The 26,890-nt window shown below is 46.7% G+C and overlaps 1 protein-coding gene across 1 annotated transcript in view; it reads right to left on the bottom strand.

Moving 5' to 3' along the window:
* Positions 1-14,028: 14,028 nt before the first annotated feature.
* nkain1 (sodium/potassium transporting ATPase interacting 1) overlaps positions 14,029-26,890 on the bottom strand; it is a 621,699-nt gene continuing 608,837 nt past the window's right edge. Inside the window, exon 8 of the mRNA XM_085962829.1 lies at positions 14,029-17,894. Coding sequence (XP_085818955.1) covers positions 17,863-17,894 — 32 coding nt within the window. The 3' untranslated portion in view covers positions 14,029-17,862. The remainder of the gene's footprint in view (positions 17,895-26,890) is intronic.

Raw genomic sequence — 26,890 nt, 5'->3', positions numbered from 1 at the left:
AGTGTATGTACCCGTCTACCTTTAAGGGAACTATTGAATGTAACCGTTCACCTTTAAGAGAACTACTTTAGGTGTGGCACTACTTGTTTGGCTTCTGTATACTGTAATACCGACAGTGACCACACCAGTATATAAGTGTTGTGGCAGGATTGCTGGGGCAGATTCGCCCGGACCTTCGAATAGTAAAGACCTGTTTGTTTGTTACTTCTGAAGTCTGTGTATTTATTAACTGCACAACCCACAGACTTTACACAATCCATATGCATGTGGCTGTGTCTGGTTTCGTTTTCTCCGAAACGGCCTTCCAGATCTTACAGGCTGAATCCACAAAGGCTGTCTGGGGACTGCAGGAACCATTTTAAAGTGTCCAGAAAGCTAGTCACAGGGTCTGGTGGCCATTTTGTGTGTCCCTTTTCTGGGCTTCTTTTAAAACAGTCTTTTAAAAGTAAAGGCCTCTTCTGCCACAGGACCCTTATCTGACAATATTAATTTTGCGGATCTTACACCTGGAAGCAACAGATGACTTTGGACCTATGGTTCCCAAAGCTCTCCACCACTGGGGGTTTTCCTCATGTCATGTCTGGGTCTGTTGTAGACTAATTGATAAGAGATTGATTGCTATGGTTAGTCAACAACTCCCATTATCATTGTATCACGCGACTGCCAGGATGGTAGAGGGTGAACTAGATGGACCTTGAACTCTTTTTGTCTAGCAATTCCCATATTCCTACGATATCCTGCGGTGTGCTCCGGGTGAGTGGTGCTCCCAGCTGGAGCCAGTTTTTCATGGTCTACCATTGGGAGACTGGAGCCATATTTCGCAGTGCTGGCTCATGGACTCTTACCTCCCAGAATGCAATTCAAAGCAAGCAGAAGCACAAAGCGGCCTGAAGACATTGCGGTGCTGGTTTCAGGAGGCTGCCGCTGGACTTGCTAATTGGCACCGTTCTACCCTGTTTACATTTCATTCTTTCCCCAAGCAGGCTCCGGGCAGAAGCAGCGTCAACACATTCGGGGACTGCTCATTAGGCCCACGACAAGGTAACAGGAGGAGGCCATTCAGCCCCTCGAGCCTGTTCCGCCATTCAATTAGATCCTGGCTGATCACAGAATCAGAGAATGATACAGCACAGAAGGCGGCCATTCAGCCCATCTGTCCTGTGGTCTGAGGCAGTGTTGGGAAGGGGACAGCAGACCGCAATGCTCTGGGCCACATTATGTACAGAGGCAAACAAACTGTTCATGGAGAAAAGATATTGTACATCTGATGCATCATGAGACATGGGAGTAAGTATGAAAAATGGACTTCCATTTTAAAATCCTAACCTTTGGATTACATTTCAGACATTCCCAGACCCTCCAGCAAGACACAGACTGTCTGCTCCAAAACCACACGGGTGGAAACCTTAAAATCACAAAGCAGTTCCAGCAGCAAATGTTTTGGTTCAGGTTTTTAAAGCAGGAACACCAGGTGGTGAATAGTAACTTCATCACACACCAGCAACAAAGCCCCTGCCAGCACTATCCCTTTAAACAAAACATCAAACAATGTTTAGTCCTGATGAACACCTCTTAATGTTTCATAAGTGGGTTGATTCAGGATTTGCCAGCTGACAGCCCCAGACTTCACTGAGTGTTAGGTAAAGAGCTCACCGACCCAAAAGCCATCGCCGAATCCCCCACCATCAACATCCTGGGGGTCACCATTGACCAGAACCTTAACTGGACCAGCCACATAAATACTGTGGCAACAAGAGCAGGTCAGAGGTTAGGTATTCTGTGGCGAGTGTCTCACCTCCTGACTCCCCAAAGCCTTTCCACCATCTACTAGGCACAAGTAAGGAGTGTGATGGAATACTCTCTGCTTGCCTGGATGAGTGCAGCTCCAATAACACTCAAGAAGCTCGACTCCATCCAGGACAAAGCAGCCCATTTGATTGGCACCCCATCCACCACCTTAAGCATTCACTCCCTCCACCACCGGCGCACCGTGGCTGCAATGTGTACCATCTACAAGATGCACTGCAGCAACTCGCCAAGGCTTCTTCGGCAGCACCTCCCAAACCTGCAACCTCTTCCACCTAGAAGGACAAGGGCAGCAGGCGCATGGGAACACCACCACCTCCAAGTTCCCCTCCAAGTCACACACCATCCTGACTTAGAAGCATATCGCCGATCCCTTCATCATCGCTGGGTCAAAATCCTGGAACTCCCTCCCTAACAGCACTGTGGGAGTACTTTCACCACACGGACTGCAGCGGTTCAAGGTGGCGGCTCAAGGGCAACTAGGGATGGGCAATAAATGCTGGCCTTGCCAGCAACGCCCAGATCCAGTAAGCAAATTTTAAAAAAGCACATTCGCAGCCCCTGTGAACACATTTGTGACGGCACAGAGTGGGGGAAGAAGTCTTCCTTTTACACAGAATTATTTTTGTCTCCCCTGCTCTTCTCCTGCAGGTAGGATTGCCCTGGAGTCTCCAGGAATTGAAGATTAATCTCCTGGACACTCACTGCCAGCAAGACCCGGGCAGAAAAATTATGATGATTTGTTTCTTCACATTCTTTCAACACTTTTGTTTATTAATTGTAGCAATATTGGAAATGGGGGAAAAAAGCTGTTTGATTGGGTGGGGCCGGTTGGCGGCGTGAGGTGATGTGATGAGATCTCCAGGAATAGGTCCAACCAGAGTTGGTAACCCTAAAAGAAAAAAAGACTTACATTTCTATAGCACCTTTCATGACCTCAGGACGTCCCAAAGCGCTTTTCAGCCAATGAAGTACTTTTGAAGGGTAGTCACTGTTGTAATGTAGGAAACGCGGCTGCCAATTTGCACACGGCAAGGTCCCACAAACAGCAATGTGATAATGACCAGATAATCTGTTTCGAGTGATGTCGATTGAGGGATAAATATTGGTCCCAGGGCACCGGGGAGAATTCCTCTGCTCTTCTTCGAAATCATGCCATGGGATCTTTTATGTCCACCTGAGAGAGCAGACGGGGCCTCGGTTTAACATCTCACCTGAAAGACGGCACCTCCGACAGTGCAGCACTCCCTCAGCACTGCACTGGGAGTGTCAGTCTAGATTTTTGTGCTCAAGTCCCTGGAGTGGGACTATGAACCCGTAACCTTCTGTCTGAGAGGTGAGAGTGCTACCACTGAGCCACTGACCCTACCTGCAGGTTGTAGGATACAGCCCTTTGGTACGTCATCCAAGCAGCCATATTGATGTGCGAGATGCAGTGTGTGCCAGGCTATTTGACCATGGGCGTATCACAAAGTTTACAAATGTGCAATTTTGAGGAGGGGCCAATGCCTACCCATGGAAGCTCTGGTGCTGAGGCCAATTGTAGCTCACCAGTTGAGAGCAACCAACCCATACAGAATGGGGATTAAACCTGGACCCTTTTGGTTTGTATAGCTCAGAACCACACAGGGTGGTGCCTTTACCCATGAGACCAACAAGGGAGCTCCTCTAAACACAAATAAATTGTTTATTGAACCTACACTAATCACCACTGTGGAACTGTTTATGGAACCGCTTACTTTCTATCCAGGGTCCAAGGGACCTGGCAGACCATAAGATATTTTTGTTAGGTAAGGGTATCAAGGGATATGGAGCGAAGGCGGGTAAATGGAGTTGTGGTGCAGATCAGCCATGATGTGATAGAATGGCTGAGCAGGCTCGAGGGGCTGAATGGCCTCCTCCTGTTCCTATAACTCTATCAAGTCCCTGGGCTCCACAGAGGCTGTATAATTTGCCCCGTCGTGAAGCTAATCCAATTTGTTTAATGTCTGGAGGAAAAATTCTCCCTGAAAATAATTGTCCAAAAAACACCACAGTTTCGGTCCAACCTCACAGCCAGTAACGAAACTGTGCCAATGAAAACATTTCCATTGTTCCAGCAAGGCAGAGCCTGTGAGTTCCTATAACCTTGGCTCAGACACCTACATGTCTGGGAACAGACTGTCTTTAAAAACAAACATCTGATTTCCCCCTCCAACTTTCTCACCTTTCCAGAAGTGACAAATGAAACCCTGACATGGGGACATGTTCAAACCAGCAAAAGAAAACCAGCGGAAACACACAAATATCTCCATTCTGGCCGGCAGTAATGGTGTCACTATACAATGCCGTGAGTAAACTGCGATTTTTTTTGTTCCAAGCGGGGCTGAGTTATGCGCGGTAATGATGGATATAAAATTAGGAGAAGTACTATTCAGTTTGCATTGGCTGGGAATCAAACACCAGTCAAACACATAGAAGGCATGAATTCTACAACTTAACCAGCATTGCCCATGCAGCTGATAGCGGGTGATGCCCCCGATCTTCAGGAGCAGCGGTGACAGTTTCTATTGGAGCATCAGTTTTTCTCATGAGTGGAAAAGTATTGTTTATGATGGCCTTCCAAATGCAGCACTGCAGATCTAGAAATTGAAGAGGCACGAAATTTGTCGATAACAAAAGAAATAGCAGAAAGGGTACTTAAGGAACCCCTATTATGGGGCATGGGGAAGCAGCAACAGCAACAACAACAACTTGGATTTATATGGCACATTTAACGTCGTAAAACGTCCCAGGGCGCTTCACAGGAACGTTACCAAACTAAATTTGACACCGAGCCACATAAGGAGATACTGGGACAGGTGACCAAAAGCTTGGTCAAAGAGGTCGGTTTTAAGGAGCATCTTAAAGGAGCAGAGGCGGAGAGGTTTAGGGAGGGAATTCCAGAGCTTAGGGCCCGAGGCAGCTGAAGGCACGGCCGCCAATGGTGGAGCGATGAAAATCGGAGGATGCGCGAGAGGCCAGAATTGGAGGAGACCAGATATCGCGGAGGGGTTTGTGGGGCTGGAGGAAGTTACACAGGTAGGAAGGGGGCGAGGCCATGGAGCGATTTGAAAACAAGGATGAGAATTTTAAAATTGAGTTGTTGCCGAACCGAGAGCCAGTGTGGGCCAGCAAGCGCAGGGCACAAGTGAACGGGACTTGGGACGAGTTAGGATACGTTAGAACTGGTGTCAGGCAGCTCTTCAAAGATTAGTATAGTCGGGTTTTTGGGTAGGTCATAGAGCAGAAACTGGTAGATACAGTGATGGGAACAGAGGAACAGGAGGAGGCCATTCGGCCCCTCGAGCCTGTTCTGCTATTTAATTAGATCATGGCTGATGTATATCTTAACTCCATTTATCTGCCTTGGTTCCACATCCCATAATACTCTTACCTAACAAAAATCTATCAATCTCAGTTTCAAAATTTTCAATTGACCCCCCAGCCTCAACCTCTTTTTGGGGAAGGGAGTTCCTGATTTCCAATAGCCTGCAGGGTTTTTCTACAGGGATGAACTCAGACTCCATCTTGGGATCTTGTTGCTGATGCTGGTATCTTACTGAAGTGGCGAATCATCCCGTGAGTCTAGATAGTGAACAGTAGCAGGCTATTTGACCACAGAGGGCATCACAGCGGAGTCTGACCCTGTTCTCACCCAATGTTCACTAGTCAGCAGTGAACGGCGATCAGAAGTAGCATTCCGGGTTGGCTTTTTCCCTCCCTAACCCAATTTGTTTAACAGCTGTCGCTGTCTTTCGGATGAGATGTTAAACCGAGGTCCCCGTCTGCTCTCTCAGGTGGACGTAAAAGATCCCGTGGCACTATTTCGAAGAAGAGCAGGGGAGTTCTCCCCGATGTCCTGGCCAATATTTATCCCTCAACCAACACCTAAAAACAGTTAATCGGGTCATTATCACGTTGTTGCCTGTGGGATCTTGCTGTGTGCAACTCGGCCATCACGTTTCCTACCTTACAACAGTGACCGCATTTCAAAAAAAGCGCTGAATTGGCTGTAAAGTGCTTTGGGACGTTCTGAGGTTGTGAAAGGCGCTATATAAATGCAAGTCTTTTTCCCCAATCTTGCTGTTGCCAAGGCCAATTGCAGCACCCCAGACAGATAATCAGGGGACTGAGCACAGACTAGGAATTGAAGAGGAGACCCTCCTGGGTTGTCTTGCACAGTTGCACACAGGACAGTGTATTTACCAACTAGACACCATCAAGGAAGCTCAGACCATGGGCAGACAGACTGACAGCTTATCTGCTCTTAATTAAAGTACAGTTACTCTTTAAACAGTTGGGCAGAAACAGTTTGGGAATATTAATTATTTTGTTCAGTCAGACCAATATTGTGCTCATGCCTTATTTAAATATTCAAACAGCTGGTGCTTTAGTTAATAGTGTGAAAATTGAAATTCAGCCTTCCCAAGGACAATGATTGCAAAGGTTAAACATGGCTGCCTAACATCAACATCTGCTTTTCTCTATGAAGAATTTTTAATTCGATATTACTTTGTGGCATTTTTTATTATTATTTATGAGGATTTTTACCCAAGCTGCAGGGAGACATTAAGTGCGCTGATGCAGACTATTAACAGTTGGTGCACCAGATGGCACAAAGCTATTATGTTTTGCAAATGTCCTCACAAGTAACTTTCCATTAAAACCTCTATTTTGTCAAAAATATAAGTCGTTCTGTATTCTTAAGTGTTGTGTGGGAAAAGACCTCTTGTAGAAAATGCGGCATTTTTTTAAAGGAGAACTTGTGTTGTCGTCTCTGGAATTCTCTCCCTTAACCCGACACCTCAAGCTCCCCACCCTTTAACATCCTCTTTAAAACCTGCCTCTTTGACCAAGTTTTTGGTCACCTCACATAATCTCTCCTTCTTTGACTTGGGGTCCATTAGCATTACACTTCTGTAAAGCCCCTTGGGTCATATTTCTACATTAAAGGCACTTTATGAATGCAAGTTGACATGAATCTTGTCATTCATGTGAAAATGACTTATGTAATAATACTGGGCGGCCTGCTGGTGGCGCTGTCCAGGGAGAGTATAAATACTCGGGCATGGGCCCAACTTGCTCAGGACATTCTTTAACAGGAACTAGTGAAGGACACAACTAGATCTCCATGTTGAAAAACAGTTGATTAAAGCCTTGTTTAACGCTTAGACCAAGTGCCTAGTAGTTTTCTTATGTCACAAGTTGTCATCGTAACTTCGGCAGCACCTCCCAAACCTGCGACCTCGACCACCTAGAAGGACAAGGGCAGCAGGCGCGTGGGAACAACCCCACCTCCAAGTTTCCCTCCAAGTCACACACCAACACGACTTGGAAATATATCGCCAGAATAATTTATGGTTCAAATTTGGCGCAGTATTGCAATAATGGCATTGTGCTGCTTGTGTATAGCGCCATAGTGACAAAGATGATCTGTGGTGTTCTGGCTATTCTCTGGCAACTGAGATAGAATCATAGAATCTTACAGCGCAGGAGGAGGCCATTCGGCCCATCATGTCTGTGCCGGCTCTTTGAAAGAACTATCCAATTAGTCCCACTCCCCCGCTCTTTCCCCATAAGCCTGAAATTTTTTCCTTTTCAAGTATATATCCAATTCCCTTTTGAAAGTTACCATTAAATCTGCTTCTTCCACCTTCCAGATCATAACTCACTGAGTAAAAAAAAATTCTCATCTTCCCCCCTGGTTCTTTTGCTAATTATCTCAAATCTGTGTCCTCTGGTTACCGACCCTCCTGACAGTGGAAATCATAATCATCATCATCATAATCAACTTTATTGTCATTGTTAGTGCACAAGTGCAGTACAACGAAATGTAGGCTTGCGGCTCCCGAGAGTGTACATTTAGATTAAGACATTTAAACGTTCAACATACATTTGGCTTGTAATACATTAACATAAACATAACCATAATAAAGTGCATTGGCAGATGTGCAGGCTTTAGAGTTTATTTGTGGAGTTCAGTAGGATGACAGCCCTGGGAAAGAAGCTGTTCCTAAATCTGGTCGTACGGGTGCGAATGCATCTGTAGCGTCTCCCAGATGGCAGGAGGGTGAACAGACTGTGGCTGGGGTGGGTAGGGTCTTCGATGATGAACCGTGACCTCCGTAAACAGCGTTTCTGGTATATGTGCTCTATGGTCGGTTGCTGGGTGCCAGTAATGCGTTGGGCAGTTTTGACTACCCGCTGCAGGGCTTTCCGGTCATAGTAGCTACAGCTGCCATACCATACTGTGATACAGTTCGTCAGGGTGCTCTCTATTGTGCAGCGGTAAAAGTTAGAGGATCAGGGGTGACAGGTTTCTCCCTCTCTACTCTATCAAAACCCTTCATGCTTTTCAACATCTCTATTAAATCTCCCTGTAACCTTCTCTGCTCTAAGGAGAACAATCCCAGCTTCTCTAGTTGGCTTTTCCCTTCCTTAAAGCAGGAGCACGGAGGCTAATTGGCAGCCCCCTGCTGGGATCGGCTACCTCAGTACAGACTAGGGATCAATCTTGGGACATTCCCACTCTTTGTGGCTCAGTTACTGGGTAAATTCTGGGGAGCCCTCGATTCCCATCATTAAAGCATCATTAAAGGGTAGATTTTCGCAGCCCTTGCACACGGGGTAATCATGGGCGTGCTGCCAGCAATATTACATTCACTGAAATCAATTGGATGGAAAATCACGGGCAGCACGGATGTCCACTAGCATGGTTGAAGTACGGCATCGGATAGAGGACTCAGAAAAGATGCCCTTAAATGTTACCTTCTGACGGTTTATTCTGGATGACCCTCTCTCGATCCAATCGCGTTAGGCTGCGCGTTTCTGAATGCATTATTCTTGCTTACTGAGATGTGAAATGTAAGGACAATATCTGTGGCGTCGCAGTGACAAGTAATATACATCAAGCTACTCCTGCGAAATAAATGGGCATGGAAATCAAAATTTGTTGATTGAGGTTAAAGCCTCTCCTTTGTCTCATTGGGATGGTCGGCAGGCAATGCAATTTTACACACACGCTTTGTGTTGTCACAGATGGTGCTGTGTCTTGTGTAATCTTCACAAATAATCTTTTTTTCCCCCTCTTCTTAAAAGGCAGTGCCGAGGATAGCCATGAGGCTGATTGCTGTGTCAGGGGTCTGAGCCAGGAGAAAGAGCCGCAGACACTCTGGGGGAGAAATTGGGTGAGTAGCGCCACCTGTTAGCGCCTAAAGAGGCAGTCAGTGGCTGTAGCGCCACTGGCTGCGTCTCCCGCGATATTCAGTAGGGGCGCTAATGGTGGCGTTAGGCATTTGCGCTGTGCCGCCACCGATGACGTCATCGGTGTGCGCAGCGCCCCATTCGTGCCCCATTCGCGATATTTGGTAGCGAACGCCGCAGTTGCGCCGCTCGCTACCCGCGCCCGGTTCACGGGGCCTTACTGTGCCGGCAGCGGCGCAAGTTAAGGTGGAGGTGCGGGGCGGCTGCTTTTTCAGCGGCCGCCTGCCAGCACCTCCGTCCCCGGCCTCCTAACACCCCCACCCCCCCCGCGGCATTGCCGGCTGTTTCCCGAGAGCTCGGCACTTCTCCTTGGTGCCGGGCTCATTTGCCGGCACTTGCGAGCGGGGATCGCGCTGTTGCAGGCACCTCCCCCTTAACAGTGGGAGGAAGGCCTGCAGTACCGCAGCGTGCCGTGCCGCAGCGCCACACGTTGCGCTGCGATAATCAGTTTCAGCGCCCTAAGAGGGACGCGGAGTGCCTCGAGCCTCACCCCGTGTCCCTCGAGCGGCACTGAAACTGAATTTCTGGCGCTCGGTATCACTCCGATCGCTGCGCTAAATCCTGCGCTCAGGCGACTTTTGCGCCACTTTGGCGCCCCAACCCAATTTCTAGGCCTCGATCTTTTCAGCTTTGGAAAGAGGCATCAGAGAGATAATTTGGTGAAGCTCAAAGTATAGGAATGTCGGAACAGAAGTCAGCCATTCAGCCCCTCAAGCCTACTCCACCATTCAATAAGATAATGTCTGCTCTGCACCTCAAACTCCATTTACCCACCTTAGCTCCAGATCCCTCGATACCTTTACTCAACAAAAATCTAGCGATCTCAGTTTTGAAAGCTCCAATTGTCCCCAGCATCCACGGCCTTTTGAGGGAGAGAATTCCAACTTTCTGCTACTCTTTGTGTGATAGAGAGCCTCCTGATCTCACTCCTGAATGACCCGGCTCTAATTTTAAGATAGTGTTCCCACGCTCATGATTCCCCAGCCAGAGGAAACAGTTTCTTCGTATCTATCCTATCAAATCAAAATAGTCAAATGCCAATTTAGAATGGATGCCAGGAAGTTCATTGAAGAAACATTTGGATGTTGCAAATGGGATGACTTTCTGATGCTTTTGGATGAATGAATTAAGATATCCTTAATTATCTTGTGCTTGTCTTAAGGTGCCGACTCACTGTGGTCTACAGTTCCACAAGTTACAACAACTCTCCGGCACCTCATCTGAATGGCCATTACCTGGACAGTGAGTGTCAGCAGACAGTTTGATCATGGGGTGGTGTTGGAGTTGAGCCCATCATCCATACATGTGCTTTCCATGGTTACCAGGAGCAGGAACCCTGGTTGATATTTTCCACTCCCTAACCGAGAGACGCTGCGATAAAGTGAGATAGTCGGCTCAGGGCTGAAGCCTGGACAGTTCCATGCTAGGCAGCAAACTCACCAACTGAGCCACCGGGGCCTCATCCAGGCAACACGGTGTCAACTTCACCTGGTTCATGGACGTATGACGACATCATCTGTCAATGATCTCATAAATCTGCAGCATTGAGTATAAGTCAGCTGCAGGACAGATCTGTCCGTCCAATGGCAGATCGAAGGACGTTCGAGCTGGAAGGGGCGCTCTAGTGTCAGCCGTGGCTCAGGGGTCACACACTCGCCTCTGAGTCAGAAGGTTGTGGGTTAAAGTCCCGCTCCACTTGAGCACAAAATCTAGGCCGACACACCCAGTGACAGTACTGAGGGAGTGCTGCACTGTCAGCGGAGCCGTCTTTCAGATAAGACGTTAAACCGCGGTCCCATCTGCCCTCTCAGGTGGACGTAAAAGATGCCATGGCACTATTTCGAAGAACAGCAGGGGAGTTCCCCTCCGGTGTCCTGGCAAACATTTATTTCTCAACCAACATTACTTTAAAAAAAAAAACAGATTATCTGGTCATTATTGCACTGCTGTTTGTGGGGGCCCTGGTGAGACCACACCTGGAGTATTGTGGACAGTTTTGGTCTCCTTACCTAAGGAAGGATATACTTGCTATAGATGGAGTGCAACGAAGGTTCACCAGACTGATTCCTGGGATGAGGGGATTGTCCTATGAGGAGAGATTGAGTAGACTAGGCCTATATTCTCTAGAGTTTAGAAGAATGAGAGGTGATCTCATTGAAACATAAAAAATTCTTACAGGACTTGACAGGGTAGATGCAGGGAGGATGTTTCCCCTGGCTGGGGAGTCTAGAACCAGGGGTCACAGTCTCAGAATAAGGAGTCGGCCATTTAGGACTGAGATGAGGAGAAATTTCTTCATTCAGAGGGTGGTGAATCTTTGGAATTCTCTACCCCAGAGGAGCTGTGGAGGCTCAGTCGTTGAGTATATGCAAGACAGAGAGCGATAGATTTTTGAATATCAAGGGATATGGGGATAGTGCAGGAAAGTGGAAATGAGTTGGAAAATCAGCCATGATCTTATTGAATGGCGGAGCAGGCTCGAGAGGCCAAACGGCCTACTCCTGCTCCTATTTCTTATGTTCTTATGTCTTGGCAAAAATGTATTTCTCAATCAACATCACTGAAATAAACCAGATTATCTGGTCATTATTGCATTGCTGTTTGTGAGAGCTTGCTGTGCGCAAATTGGCTGCCGTGTTTCCTACATTACAACAGTGACAACACTTCAAAAATATTTAATTGGCTGTAAAGTGCTTTGGGACATCCTGAGGTCATGGATGTTGCTATGTAAATGCAAGTCTTTCTTTTGGATAGCTTATTGTTAATCAGACATGAAAGAAGTACATGGAAGCGCTTTCTCAAATCAACACACAGTCTACTATTAAAACTGGCTGCAGCCTTTTTATTTATTTTCCTTCTGCTTTACAAAAATTCAGAGTGATAATCTTGTACAGCAACATTTTCAAAGATAATGTGTGGCAGAAAAAGCTGTGATACACATTCAATAGGTTCTCAAAAAAAAAAGGTTTTAAGGCGTCTGGACCAGTGGCTGTATTCACAAAACAGGTCCGAGCCTTGGGAAAGTGCTCAAACTGCTGCTTACTTACCCCCACCTTCCAGGAGCACCTCTGCTCTTTAGGAACACTGGACTGCTGACTTCAGTGGTCCGCTCTGGGGATGTACGGAGCGGAGACCTGGCCTTTCTCCACGGTGAGACTTCTGGTCGCCAGTGTATCTCCTGCGAGGTTTCAGGGCAGCACTGGTGGATGTAGGTCACCTACCTTTCTCCCCTCAGCTGGGACGGTGCATACTATAGGGAGGCCCAAGCCAAGGGGAACGGGCTCAACCACCCCAAAAAAGCAGTCCGCCACCGTTAAAAGACCAAGAACTAAAAGATCTCTTTTTGAGGACTTTCCTTTAGAGTCTGTTCAATTTAGCAACCTCTAAGGGAGATGACTACAGGTACTCACTGTTGGAATCCCACCCAACAAGCCCCTACAGTTACCTCAATATGCAAGCCAATACAAGACAAACATCACTTTTTTTTTAACCAGACCCAGCTTTCTTTTTAGAAGAGGGGGGAATAGAGGGTTCAACTTCAGTAACACTAACATTCAGGAAAGTCAAAGAATAATCCTGACAATTAAAGCTCGATGTGTCAACCTCCCGGTACCAACAGGGATCACAGACACTTATCCCTCTCCCCCCCCGCAAGAATAAAGACGCCTATTCACCAGTAAACAACCAGAGACTACTCTCTGAATCACCCACCTCAGCAGAACTGCTGGATTAAACAGATAGGCACACCCGCCACTAGACCGTCATGGTTATACAGATACATCCAACCCAGCCCGCCCCCCACCCCCCCGCCAACCACCCCACCACCCCCACCCCGATAGTCTATAAATGTCAAACAGCACAAAGACCACTAGACCTAAAGAACTGGATACAGACCACTGCCAGAATATCAAGAATGGGATGCCCCCCCACCCCATCCCCACTGGACAGAGAAGGATCAAACACTCCATATAACAGACCAGAAAGTCAACTTGGTTACTCTCACTCCTGACACAGATGGCAGTCGCTCGCCCACCAAATGCAATGAGGAAAGACAGGCACCAGGAAAGTTGTGGGATGCATAATAAAAGGTGCCCCGGATGCCTAGAAGAACATTTGTCTCCGCGTAATGTCTTTTCCCCTTAGACGACAAGTACCTCTGAACAGTGAGGGCATTTGACCAACTGGTCTTGAATGTGAAACCTTATATATTTTTTTATATAGACTTACAGCTACATTAGTAACCAAGACATTATGATGCAATGGGGAGTAAGAGTCAAACCAAAGTCACTAAGTGTACCAAGGTTGGGTCTACCTAAATATAGAAGCCTACGTAAGTTTGAACGTCACTTTTTCCACTAGGAGCAACTTCTGTGGTATCTCCTTGGGTGGCACCAAAATGCATTCATTTGTGGAATGGAATCTGATGAATGGCAGGCTGTTCCCAAAATCAAGGAACAGGGACACCATCACCAGCAACTACACCATCAGCACCAACCAGATAACACGGGGAATCCACAAAACTGCCAGATGTTAGATACAGAAAGATGACTTCCCTCTTATCCTTTTCAAACACTCACCAAAAGAATGGCCAGAGACCATGGCCGGACATCCACCAATAGGCAATTAAACAGCGGACCAGCTCATGCTTCTCAATGTACAACAGGCCTGTTATTTACATCACAGCGATCAAGCTATCGAGTCTATCTTCAGCTCTGTAATTGTCAAGACACGTTTTCCTTCTTCCTCATTGGTTAAGGAACAGAGGAACAGGAGGAGGCCATTCAGCCCCTCGAGCCTGTTCCGCCATTCATTGAGATCATGGCTGCTCTCTGCCTCAACTCCATCTGCCCGCCTTGGTTCTGTAACCAAAAATTTATCAATCTCAGTTTTGAAATTTTCAACTGACCCCCGGCCTCAGCAGCTTTTTTTTTGGGGGGGGGGGGGGGGGAAAGAGTTCCAGATTTCCACTCCCCTTTGTGTAAAGAAGTGCTTCCTGACATCACCCCTGAACGGCCTGGCTCTAATTTTAAGGTGATGCCCCCTTGTTCCGGACTCTCCCGCCAGAGGAACTAGTTTCTATCGACCCGATCAACCCCTTTGATCATCTTAAACACCTCGATTAGATCACCCCTTAAGAGTATTTCATTCTCTGTGCTTTTCCCCTTTTTGATTGCCTCTTTTCTACTTCAGTTGCTCACCGGTCATACTGCGCACAACCTTTCTTCCCAGTGTCAATTTTCTTCCCAATCTCACTCCAGCCAACAAAAAAACTCTAAGATGCAGCTGCCATGACAGTTCCTCGCCTACCTCGCCAATATACCCCTAAAAATAAAACGTATCACATGACAAACACATAGACAAAATTCACAGGATTACTCATAAAAACAATGGTAAATCATACAGTCACATGCAAAAGCACAAGCTGGTCGCACTGAAAATGTGTAGCGGAGACGTCCTCCATATATTGAGTCCACTCATTACCATATTGGTGCCTTGTTCCCTGTGTGGATTGGGCACCGTTAGCTGGGCTTGATTATTGTAAGGGTGAGACAACCAATGGAGCAGGCGATAGAAAGGGCTGCGGCTAAGGCATAAAGAGGTTCTGACCAGTTTTTGATCTGGAGGATGAACGTTTGGTGAAAATGTTTCAACACTCCGAAGGAAGGTGCAGGAGCCGAGGCAGCAGGAGGGCTTCCCCCTTTGATGAGGGAGTCATGGTGGTGATGCTCAAGGAGGTCCAGCAAAGGAGGATTGCCATCTTTGTGTCTACAATGGGGAGGGGGGCTCCTTCTCAAAATACTACTGTACGGTCTTCATACGAGGGGGTTGCAGAGAAGTGTCCTGTGGGGAGAGCAGATGAGGTAGAAATCCTCTACCGTCAGGAAGTTTACCAAGGTCAGTGTGCCCTGCATCGAGTGAAATGGTGTGATACACACGCAAGAAACAACTTTTTCATAAGCAGACGCATGGCAGACCTTCCAAACTGCCAAAGGAAACGTTAACTGATTGGATATGTGTATCTGAAACCCTTGGCACACTACCATGGCTTCTGACAACATGCTGTGCGTGTGTATTGTCTTGAACATAGCTTGGGAGGCAAGGTGACCACATGCATTGTGATGTCTGCGCTTTTCAAACTTTACCGATATGGTTCTGCTCGCAGGCATGAGGCACATACTAGACGGGAGAGAAAGGGACTGGTTATGGTCCCCTTCAGGGAAGGGAATCTAACACCCCTTACCCAGTTTTGGTCTACACGTAACTCCAGTCCTACTCAGTTGACTCATGCACTGGCAATTTCCTCGGGGACCTCCCGGTTGGTTGCCATAACTGTGGCTTGTGTGTGTATCTGGGGCTTCCGCCGATCTTCCACTGAATTTAATGCAGCCGATCAGGAGAACGCCCCAGGAAATTCCCGGTGTTAATGTTCATAGAAGCAGCCTTGCAAGCCACTCAGTTGTAAAGACAATTGCTACGAAACCCTACCTGACACCATATTCTAAGTACTTTCACTACAAGGAGTGCAACGGTTCAAGCAGGGAGGCCCAGGACCAACTTCTCAGGGCCACTAGGACATGACAATAAATGCAGCCTTGTCTACATCCTAAGAACAAATAAGAGCTGAAGCCCCTTATCTCTGGTGGAGGAAATGACCCTAAATTGGGCGGACACAGACTCCCATGGAGGAAATAGGTCAGGGTCCTGCAGAAGCCTGCGGGCTGGTACCCATCACTGAGGCGTATTCTTCCTTCCCTTGCCTGCTCCCGTGCTCAGTCACTCTCTCCTTCCCAATCTTTGCATGTGCTGCTACATCGTAACATAAGAACATAAGAAATAGGAGCAGGAGTCGACCATACGGCCCCTCGAGCCTGCTCCGCCATTCAATGAGATCATGGCTGATCGTCGACCTCATCGCGACCTCATCGCCGCTTTCCCGCCTGATCCCCATATCACTTCCAGTTCTGGTATCTTGTGAATCTTTGCCGAAAAAACTAACTGATGTCCTTCAGGGAAGGGAACCTGCCGTCCCTACCTGGTCACACATAACACACCATGCATTGCCACATCGCCTGCGTTAGCAGGTGTGTTGCTGGCACCATTGTAAAACTCGATCTACTCGCGTTTCCCAGAACGTTTCCCCAAGAAGCCAGGATGTCAGCTCCAGATAAAACCCGGCCCAGCCACTGACAGCAAGCAGCACCACTGAGTCCAGTCGTCTCGAACATCAGCACAAGATGCATCCTCTCTCGGGGATTTGGCCAGCGAGGATCAAGAAAGCACCACCTGGTGAAGGACTCAACACAGATGAGAAGGAACAAGAGGTTGAGGGAGGGAATTCCAGAGCTTAGGGCCTGGGCAGCTGAAGGCACGGCCACCAGTGGCGAGCGATGGAAATCGGGGATGCAGAAGAAGCCAGAGTTGGAGCAACGTAGAGATCTCAGAAGGTTGTAGGGCTGGAGGAGGTTACAGAGATATGATTCCTACTCAACCTCTCACTGACCACTTTGGAATGAATTTTCATTTGATGCCTGTAAAGACGATCACATTTTAGTAATGAAAATAGATTTGTGCGATTTGGTTATGGTTCGTTTGGTACTAATTTTAACAGGGCTGAAAATGCTCATCATTAAAGCTGGGTATCACTGGTCTTGGAGTGGGAAAAACACAAGCCTTACTAACAGTCCATCACACCATCTCATGAAAGGTTCCTCCTGTCTCTGGATCATCTGATCTAACCTAAGATGTAATGCTCACATTCTACCCCTAGAACTCCCCACAACTATCAATCTCACAGCACCCATATTAAACCACACTAATGGCTTTCTAGGCCAACATAAACAAACAAGCTGTAGGACCACGTGTGATGGCTGGGGTCCTCTTCACTGATTGGGTCTACAATTCGACTCATACTTTCGTACAATCGCAGTATGTTCCATGACTGAATCAATGCACCCCTTCAAAAGACCAACATAATATAAAAGCAGCCCACAATCACCACTCTCCAGGAAAGCAAGTACAGAACTCCAACCACTGACGTAACTAGCTTGTTGTGTTCTGGCGCCTGAGAATGCTATCACGCAATCTCGTGCCTCTTGGCGCTAGAGCAGGCTTGATGGGCTCCTCCTGTTCCTATGTCATCCTGCTCACCACATTAACACTGTGAAGCACCAGTTGTAATTGGAAGAACTGCAAAACAACTGTAAGGTTTCAGTGTGGACGAAAGCTTTTCACAAAGAGACTGAAATCACAAATGATTCTTTCCACTTGGACAACCTTCCCTCAAACCATTGGCCCCAATTTGCCTACTTGACTGGACAAGAAGGATTGTAGAACTAATGGGACTCTGCTTCAACACCCCACCCCACCCCTCTCCCCACCTGACCTTAACTAACCGTGACACCATCTTCATGGAAACAGGTCTAGTTAGACATTCGCCTTTCAAAGAGTGGTCTTGAAGAACTGCTTTGTGAATACAGCCAGTCATTGTGGACATCGAACAGCAGAGGGCGCCAGTGTACTTCTGTCTAATCCTATAAAATAGCAGATTCTCTGGGTTCTGTGAAGTATCTATGAAATTTACAACCGGTTACCGCTGAACTGTTTTCGTCTGAATTCCCTACAATCCTTCTGTTCTTTGACTCTCTCTCTCCGCCTCTTTTCCCTGTGCCTCTTGGAGCATTTCTTATTCTTTGACAAAATCCCCGAACAGTGTCTGCTTTTGACAGTTGCTGCAGACGATCTCCGTGTCTCACGATTTCAGCTCCTGCCTCGTTAAGACCAGGACGTCCCCTGTTTACCCTGACCTGGAAATTAAAAACAAACTGCAGTGGATTAAGCTCGCAAAAAGAAAATGGTCAGTTCAACTCCGAAACATCCCCTTAAAACTCGCAAAGGCTCATTGGGTAAGGGTTGCCAACTCGGACTGGACGTATTCCTGGAGGCTCACCAGACTGATTCCTGGGATGGGGGGATTGTCCTATGAGGAGAGACTGAGTAGGCTAGGCCTAAAACTCCAGTACAATTTGGACAGGTTGGGTGATTAGGCAGATGTATGGCAGATGCAGTATAATGTAGATAAATGCGAGGTTATCCACCTTGGTGGCAAAAACAGGAAGGCAGATTATTATCTGAACAACAATAGATTGGGAGAAGGGGAAGTGCAACGAGACCTGGGTGTCCTTGTGCACCAGTTGCTGAAGGTAAGTATGCAGGTGCAGCAGGCGGTTAAGAAGGCAAATGGTATGTTGGCCTTCGTAGCGAGAGGATTCGAGTACAGGAGCAAGGATGTCTTGCTGCAGTTGTACAGGGCCTTGGTGAGACCACACCTTGAGTATTGTGTGCAGTTTTGGTCGCCTTATCTGAGGAAGGATGTTTTTACCATGGAGGGAGTGCAGTGAAGATTCACCAGGCTGATACCTGAGATGGCAGGAATGACATATGAGGAGAGATTGGGACGATTAGGCTTATATTCGCTGGAGTTTAGAAGAATGAGAGGGGATCTCATTGAAACTTATAAAATTCTAACATGACTAGACAGACTAGATGCAGGAAGGATGTTCCCGATGGTCGGGGAGTCCAGAACCAGGGGTCACAGTCTAAGGATAAGGGGTAAGCCATTTAGGACAGAGATGAGGAGGAATTTCTTCACCCAGAGAGTGGTGAACCTGTGGAATTCTCTACCACAGAAGACAGTTGAGGCCAATACTTTAAATATATTCAAGAAGGAGTTAGATATATTTCTTAAGGCTAAAGGGATCAAGGGATATGGGGAGAAAGCAGGGACAGGGTACTGAATTTGGACGATCAGCCATGATCTCATTAAATGGCGGAACAGGCTCGAGGGGCCAAATGGCCTACTCCTGCTCCTATCTTCTATATTCTCTGGAGTTTAGAAGAATGAGAGGTGATCTCATTGAAACTTACAAAATTCTTACAGGGCCTGACAGGGTAGATGCAGGGAGGGTGTTTCCTCTGGCTGGGGAGTGTAGAACCAGGGGTCACAGTCACAGAATAAGGGGTCGGCCATTTGGGACCGAGATGAGGAGAAATGTCTTCACTCAGAGGGTGGTGAATCTTTGGAATTCTCTACCCCAGAGGGCTGTGGAGGCTCAGTCGTTGAGTATATTCAAGACTGAGATCGATAGATTTTTGGATATTAAGGGGAATCGAAGGGCTATGGGGATAGTGCAGGAAAGTGGAGTTGAGGTAGAAGATCAGCCATGATCTTATTGAATGACGGAGCAGGCTCGAGGGGCCGAATGGCCGACTCCTGCTCCTATTATGTTCTTACGTCAATCACATGAGCTCCCATCCGGTTAAACAACCTCCACCCCCCCACCGCCAGCTCCAATCGTTTAAAGACTAATAAACAAAAGTCTTCAAAGAAAATGAAAACACACAAGTTTTCTTAACGACCCTGTGATTTTTCTCCCGGGCGTTGCTTGCGGCAGTGTCCTGGAGATTAATCATTCATTCCTGGAGACTCCAGGGCAATCCTGGAGAGGGTTGGCAACCCCTAGTGAGCCGCACAGACCTGGAATTCCCAGGTTCAATCTCCCGTCTGTGCTGAGTCCTCAGCCAAGCCAGTAGTCGAAAGAACGACCGCTGCGCTGAGGACAGGAAAATAATCAGCCCGGTTTCCCAGTCCTGCTCGCTGTCTAGTGGCCCTCGTGTGGATATCAGGAGATAAGATCGAACTAGAATGTGATACCCCCATTGGCGAATAGCCCGTCAACATTCACGGTCTTGGGTCACTTATGGAAAAAAAAAGGCCCTTGGGCGATATACCAGAGGGCAGCCCAGGCTTCTGTAATTGTACCCGGAATGAATTAGCACCTTCAGGAGAGGAGGCGATAATAACCAGAGCACACAATCCATTCAGAGGCTGCAGCCCAGTTATTTGCTCGTGTATGCTGCCGGTGAAGGTGGGGCTGTAAAGAGCACTCAAATAGCAACAATGATTTTAGAACCGTCACTGGTCAGATCACAACGCTGGGCAAAGTGTGTGAGTTTAGTGTGTGGCGGATAGCGAGAATTCCTCCTCCCCTGTGTACACACACAAACACTCATACACACTCACTCACACACACACACACTCATACACACTCACACACACACACACACACACTCACACACTCATACACACACATACACATTCACACACTCATGCACACTCACACAAACACACACAAACAAACACGCACTCATACACAAACACACACACTCATACACAAACACACACTCATACATAAACATGCATTATCACACACCACCCACACACAAAACCACATGTCATGCATGCATAAATGAGCATTAAGACATACACACTGGCATTACCACACACGTAATGCACACACTAACGGACATTAACGCAAGGCCCTGTGAAAACCACACATGGGCATTCACATTCACACGTCCTTTCAACACACAGTTATACAGACATCCACACTCACACACATAAACACAGTCACGCACAGCCCACACACATATAATGTTATTTGAATTAGATTAAACAAGTGTGTAGCAAAGGCAGAGTGGTTTTAACAGGGGATTTTAACTTTCATATAGATTGGGATAAGTAGATTAGCACCTGTCAGAAAGGCAGTGAATTTCTTGAGTGTGTCCGGGATAGTTTTCTACAACAATGGCCCAGAAATTCGGGTCCCAACGCGTGAGTACGCATGGGGTACTCACGCGTAGGCCCAACGAAAGCGCCGGTTTTGTGCATGCACTGTGCATGCGCGGGAAACCGGCACTTCCGTTCCCCTGAAAGAAGGGGTTCAGAGGTCGAACGCGTGCGCCGGAGAGGCTGCGCGTGCACATTGAACTTACGTTTTTTTTGCAGGTTTCTCCGGGAGGGTAAGTCTCCAGCAGTTACACATTTAAAAAGCAGGCGTAAGGCCTGCTTTTAACAAGGTAAGTGGTGAATTAATTAAAATTAAAACATTTTTTCCACAGGTTTATTATTTTTAAATACTTTAAAGAAAGGTAAGTTTATTTTTAGCCCCATTAGAAAATGTAATTAATTTTTTCAAAAATTAAATTATTGTTTAAAATAGTTATTTCATGTAATTTATAGTTATTTTAAAAATGTGATTAAAAAAAAATGTATTTGAAGTTTTAGTGATGTTTTGGGGCTTATAGTATTTATAGGTTTGACAGCTCTTCCTGTCAAAATTATGAATGAAGCATTCCCTGCTATCATTGGCTCTCCATGGCCCATGTGATCCCAGGGGACGCATCGAACTAACTGCGCCCCTGGGATACACAAGCACTGTGCGCCAGCAGTTAGAAGAGGCCCAGGATCGGAATCCCACGCGGGCCCACAGCTCAACGGCCGGCGCGGTAGGTAAGTGCAGGTCGGGGGCTTGCACCCGCGGGAAGCCCCCGACCCGAATTCTGGGCCATTATGTCCTAGAGGCAACAAGGGGGTATGCCATATTAGATTTAGTAATGAGCCAGACTGAGTGAACAGCCGAACTGTGCATGAACATTTATCCAATAGCGGTCATAACGTGATAGAGTTCAACGTAGTGTTTGAAAGGGAGAAACGCGAAACAGCTGCTAAGATTCTATTAGGTAAGGCTGACTTCAACGGGATGAGGCAGAGACTGTCCACAGTAAACTGGGCAAATCTGTTAATGGGTAAAACGGCAGATGTTCAAAAAGGAATTTAATGTAATACAGAACCAGTTTATACCCCTGAGGGGCAAGAGCCCTACTTGCCAATAAAAAGCAGCCATGGATGACTAAAGGGGTAATGGACAGCATAAAACTAAAGGAAAAAGCACACAAAAATACAAAAAATAGCAGAGATCCTGGCGAATGGGAAAGATACAAAGAAGCAAAGGGTCACAAAACAGACAGTAAGAGCTACAAAAAAGGAGTATGAAAAGAAACTTGCAAGGGATATCAAAATCAAAATGAATTTTTACAATTACATTTGGAAAAGGAGGGAAGTCAGGAGCAATGTTGGCCCCTTAAAAACTGAAAGTGGTGATCTTGTCAATGATAATAAGGAAATGGCGGACATGTTGAATAATTACTTTGCGTCAGTGTTTACAGTAGAAGAGGATAGCATGCCGGAAATCCCAAGGAAACTAATATTGAAATCGGGGACAGGGACTCAATAAAATTAATGTAGGTAAAATAACAGTATTGAAGAAAATAATGGCACTAAAGTGTGACAAATCCCCAGGACCAGATGGCTTCCATCCCAGAGTTTTAAAGGAAGTCAGTGAGCCCATTGCAGATGCCCTAATCATAAACTTCCAAAGTTCTCTAGATTCAGGAACCGTTCCTTTAGATTGGAAAATTGCGCATGTCACTCCTGTTGTCGGGAAATTGCTACAGTCTATAATGAAGGATAGGGTGACTAAATACTTGAAAATTTTCAGTTGATTGGAGAGAGCCGGCATGGATTTGTGAAAGGTAGGTCATGCCTGACAAATCTGATTGAATTTTTTGAAGAGGTGACTAAAGTAGTGGACAGGGGAATTTTAAAAAAAATTTGTTTATGGGATGTAGGCGTCACTGGCAAGGCCAGCATTTATTGCCCATCCCTAATTGCTCTTGAGCAGGTGGTGGTGAGCCGCCTTCTTGAACCGCTGCAGTCCGTGTGGTGAAGGTACTCCCACAGTGCTGTTAGGAAGGGAGTTCCAGGATTTTGACCCAGCGACGATGAAGGAACGGCGATATACCTTCAAGTCAGGATGGTGTGTGACTTGGAGGGGAACTTGGAGGTGGTGGTGTTCCCATGCGCCTGCTGCCCTTGTCCTTCTAGGTGGAAGAGGTCACCACCATGCCACCACCCCCGGTGGGACAGGACATACCCAGGTAGGGTAATGGTAATGGAGGAGTTTGGGACATTGGCTAAAAGGTATGATTCTGTGAGTATGACGACGTCAGGCTGTTGCTTGACTAGTCTGTGGGACAGCTCTCCCAATTTTGGCACAAGTCCCCCAGATGTTGGTGAGGAGGACTTTGCAGGTTTGCCTGGGCTGGGTGTGGCGTTGCCGTTGATGTGTCCATAGCCGGTGCCGGTTTCATTTTTATTATTTTGTTTCGTAGCAGTTTTGTTACAACTGAGTGGCTTGCTAGGCCATTTAAGAGTTAAGAGTCAACTACATTGCTGTGGGTCTGGAGTCACATATAGGCCGGTTTCCTGCCCTAAATGAAGAAAATTAGTGAACCAGATGGGTTTGTACGACAATCCGATAGTTTCAGGGTTATCATTACTGATACTAGCTTATTTAATTAACTGAATTTAAATTCCCCAGCTGCCGTGGTGGGATTTAAACTCACGTCTCTGGATCATTAGGCCAGGCCTCTGGATTACTAGCCCGGTGACATTACCACTATGCTACCGTTGTCTACGGATGCTAATAATATGGATTCCAGAAGGCATTTGATATAGTCCCACATAACAGACTGTTATCTAAGGTAGAAGCCCACGGAATTGAGGGCAAATTATTGACCTGGTTAGGAAATTGGCTGAGCGGCAGGAGACAGGCAGTCGGGATAATGGGCAGGTACTCAAATTGACAGTATGTGGCTAGTGGTGTCCCGCAGGGATCTGTGTTGGGGCCGCAACTATTCACAATATTTATTAACGACTTAGATGATGGCATAGAAAGTCATATATCCAAATTTGACGATGACACAAAGATAGGCGGCATTGTAGGCAGTGTAGATGGAAGCTTAAAATTACAAAGGGATACTGATAGATTAAGTGAATGGGCAAAACTGTGGCAAATGGATTTCAATGTAGGCAAATGTGAGGTCATCCACTTTGGACCTAAAAAGGATAGAGCAGGGTACTTTCTAAATGGTGAAAGGCTAAAAACAGTGGAGGTCCAAAGAGATCATTAAAATGTCAGGAACAGGTACAGAAAATAATCAAAAAGGCTAATGAAATGCTGGCCTTTATATCTCAAGGACTAGAATACAAGGGGGTAGAAGTTATGCTGCAGCTATACAAAATCCTGGTTAGACCACACCTGGAGCACTGAGCAGTTCTGGGCACCACGCCTTAGGAAGGATATATTGGCCTTGGAGGGAGTGCAGCGTAGGTTTACCAGAATGATACCCGGACTTCAAGGGTTAAGTTACGAGGAGAGATTACACAAATTAGGGTCGTACTCCCTAGAATTTAGAAGGTTAAGGGGTGATCTGATTGAAGTTTTCAGGATATTAAGGGGAACAGATAGGGTCGATAGAGAGAAACTACTTCCGCTGGTTGGGGATTCTAGGACTAGGGGCATAGTCTAAAAATTAGAGCCAGATCTTTCAGGAGTGAAATTAGGAAACACTTCTACACACAAAGGGTGGTAGAAGTTTGGAACTCTCTTCCACAAACAGCAATTGATGTTGGATCAATTGTTAATTTTAAATCGGAGATTGATAGATTTCTGTTAACCAAAGGTATTAAGGGATATGGGGCTAAGGTGGGTAAATGGAGTTAGGTCGCAGATCAGCCATGATCTCACTGAATGGCGGAACAGGCTCGAGGGGCTCGATGGCCGACTCCTGTTCCGATGTTCCCACTCCCCTGCTCTTTCCCCATAGCCCTGCAAATTTTTCCTTTTAAAGTAGAGATCCAATTCCCTTTTGAAAGTTACAATTGAATCTGCTTCCACCGCCCTTTCAGGCAGGGTATTCTCGATCATAGCAACTCGCTGCGTAAAAAAGTTTCTCCTGCTCTACTTCCGACTTTTTTGCCAATTATTTTAAAACTGTGTCCTCTGGTTACTGACTGTCCTGCCATTGGAGCAGTTTCTCCTTATTTACTCTATCAAAACTCCTCATCATTTTGAACACCTCTATTAAATCTCCGCTTAATCTTCTCTGCTCTCGGCCCAGCTCCAATCCCAGCTTCTCCAGTCTCTCCACGTCCCCCATCCCTGGTACCATTCCAGTAAATCTCTTCTGCACACTCTCCAAGACTGTGTCAACCAATGGTATTAAGGGATATGGGCCAAAGGTTGGAGTTGGGTCGCAGATCAGCCATGATCTCATTGAAAGGTGGAACAGGCTCGAGGGACTGAATGGCCTCCTCCTGTTCCTATGTTTCTTCATAGTCGCTGGGTCAAAATCCTGGAACTCCCTCCCTAACAGCACTGTGGGAGTACCCTCACCACACGGACTGCAGCGGTTCAAGAAGGCGGCTCACCACCACCTTCTCGAGGGCAATTAGGGATGGGCAATAAATGCTGGCCTTGCCAGCGACGCCCACATCCCATAAACAAATATAAAAAATATCTATTGAGTAATTTAAGAATATAAGTAAAAGGCAAAAAGTTGCAAACATTGGAAATCAGAAACAAGAGCAGAAAAAGCTGTAAACAGACAGCAAATCAGTCAGTCTCTGCAGAGGAAACAGAGGGGTCGATGTTTCAGGCAGAGTCATTTGTCAGAACCCATTCCTCTCCAGGTCGCAGACTCACCTGCTGAGTGTTTCCAGCAATCTTGTGATTGATTTGTGAAGTCATTCCCCAGTCAGTAAATATCAGAGGGCGGTGAAATCAGAAATAAAAATGGGGAGCGATGTAAAATGGACCGCTGACTCGCTACCACTGGTTATACATTATCGCACAAAGTCAAAATGACCGCACCCCCCCCACGCCATCAAAATACTCCGCACATAAAACATAACCTAGTAAAATTTCACATTTTCACTATAAACCATACCAATTACCTGAACCAAAGCACAAGCACCATCTTAGATACCATCAGTAACACAGCAGGAGGCAAACATTAATCCATTTGTTTACTCTTGACTGTAACAATGGAACCCACTCAATGTTAAATTGATTATAATTATTATCTGTAGCCTGTTACTTAATGAGAATTCACAGTGATTTTACTGCAATTCCTTTTTTTTTTAAATGTTCTGCTTCCTCTCCTGAGTTTCAGGTCCTTGACTGCTGGCTGCTCTCGCCCAGCCAGGTACATTTCAATAGCAAGTATTGGCAGGCTATTTGACTGTGGGGGCATCATAGCCGAACCTGATCCAGACTTCAGCTGATGTCCATAGGTGCACTCTATGAGAGATGTTGATCCTCGTCCCCCCCTCCCCATTCCGTACTGTATGTACTTTTAGACCCACCTTGCAACCTTTAGGATTTCATAAATAATGCAGCTAATTTTGCAAGTTGAACTCTGGTACTGGAACCCAAACCACGGATTGGACTGTGGTACTGGAACCCAAACCACGGATTGGAATGTGGTACTGGAACCCAAACCACGGATTGGACTGTGGTACTGGAACCCAAACCACGGATTGGAATGTGGTACTGGAACCCAAACCACGGATTGGAATGTGGTACTGGAACCCAAACCACGGATTGGACTGTGGTACTGGAACCCAAACCACTGATTGGACTGTGGTACTGGAACCCAAACCACGGATTGGAATGTGGTACTGGAACCCAAACCAAAGATTGGACTGTGGTACTGGAACCCAAACCACGGATTGGATTGTGGTACTGGAACCCAAACCACGGATTGGACTGTGGTACGGGAACCCAAAGCACGGATTGGACTGTGGTACTGGAACCCAAACCACGGATTGGACTGTGGTACTGGAACCCAAACCACGGATTGGACTGTGGTACGGGAACCCAAACCACGGATTGGACTGTGGTACTAGAACCCAAACCAAGGATTGGACTGTGGTACTAGAACCCAAACCAAGGATTGGACTGTGGTACTGGAACCCAAACCAAGGATTGGACTGTGGTACTAGAACCCAAACCAAGGATTGGACTGTGGTACTGGAACCCAAACCACGGATTGGACT

The sequence above is a fragment of the Somniosus microcephalus genome, chromosome 20 (assembly GCF_052327205.1).
Source record: "Somniosus microcephalus isolate GS21.2 chromosome 20, FLI_Smic_1.0, whole genome shotgun sequence".
In the NCBI taxonomy this organism is placed as follows: Eukaryota; Metazoa; Chordata; class Chondrichthyes; order Squaliformes; family Somniosidae; genus Somniosus; species Somniosus microcephalus.
This window is presented reverse-complemented; position numbering and strand designations above follow the sequence as displayed.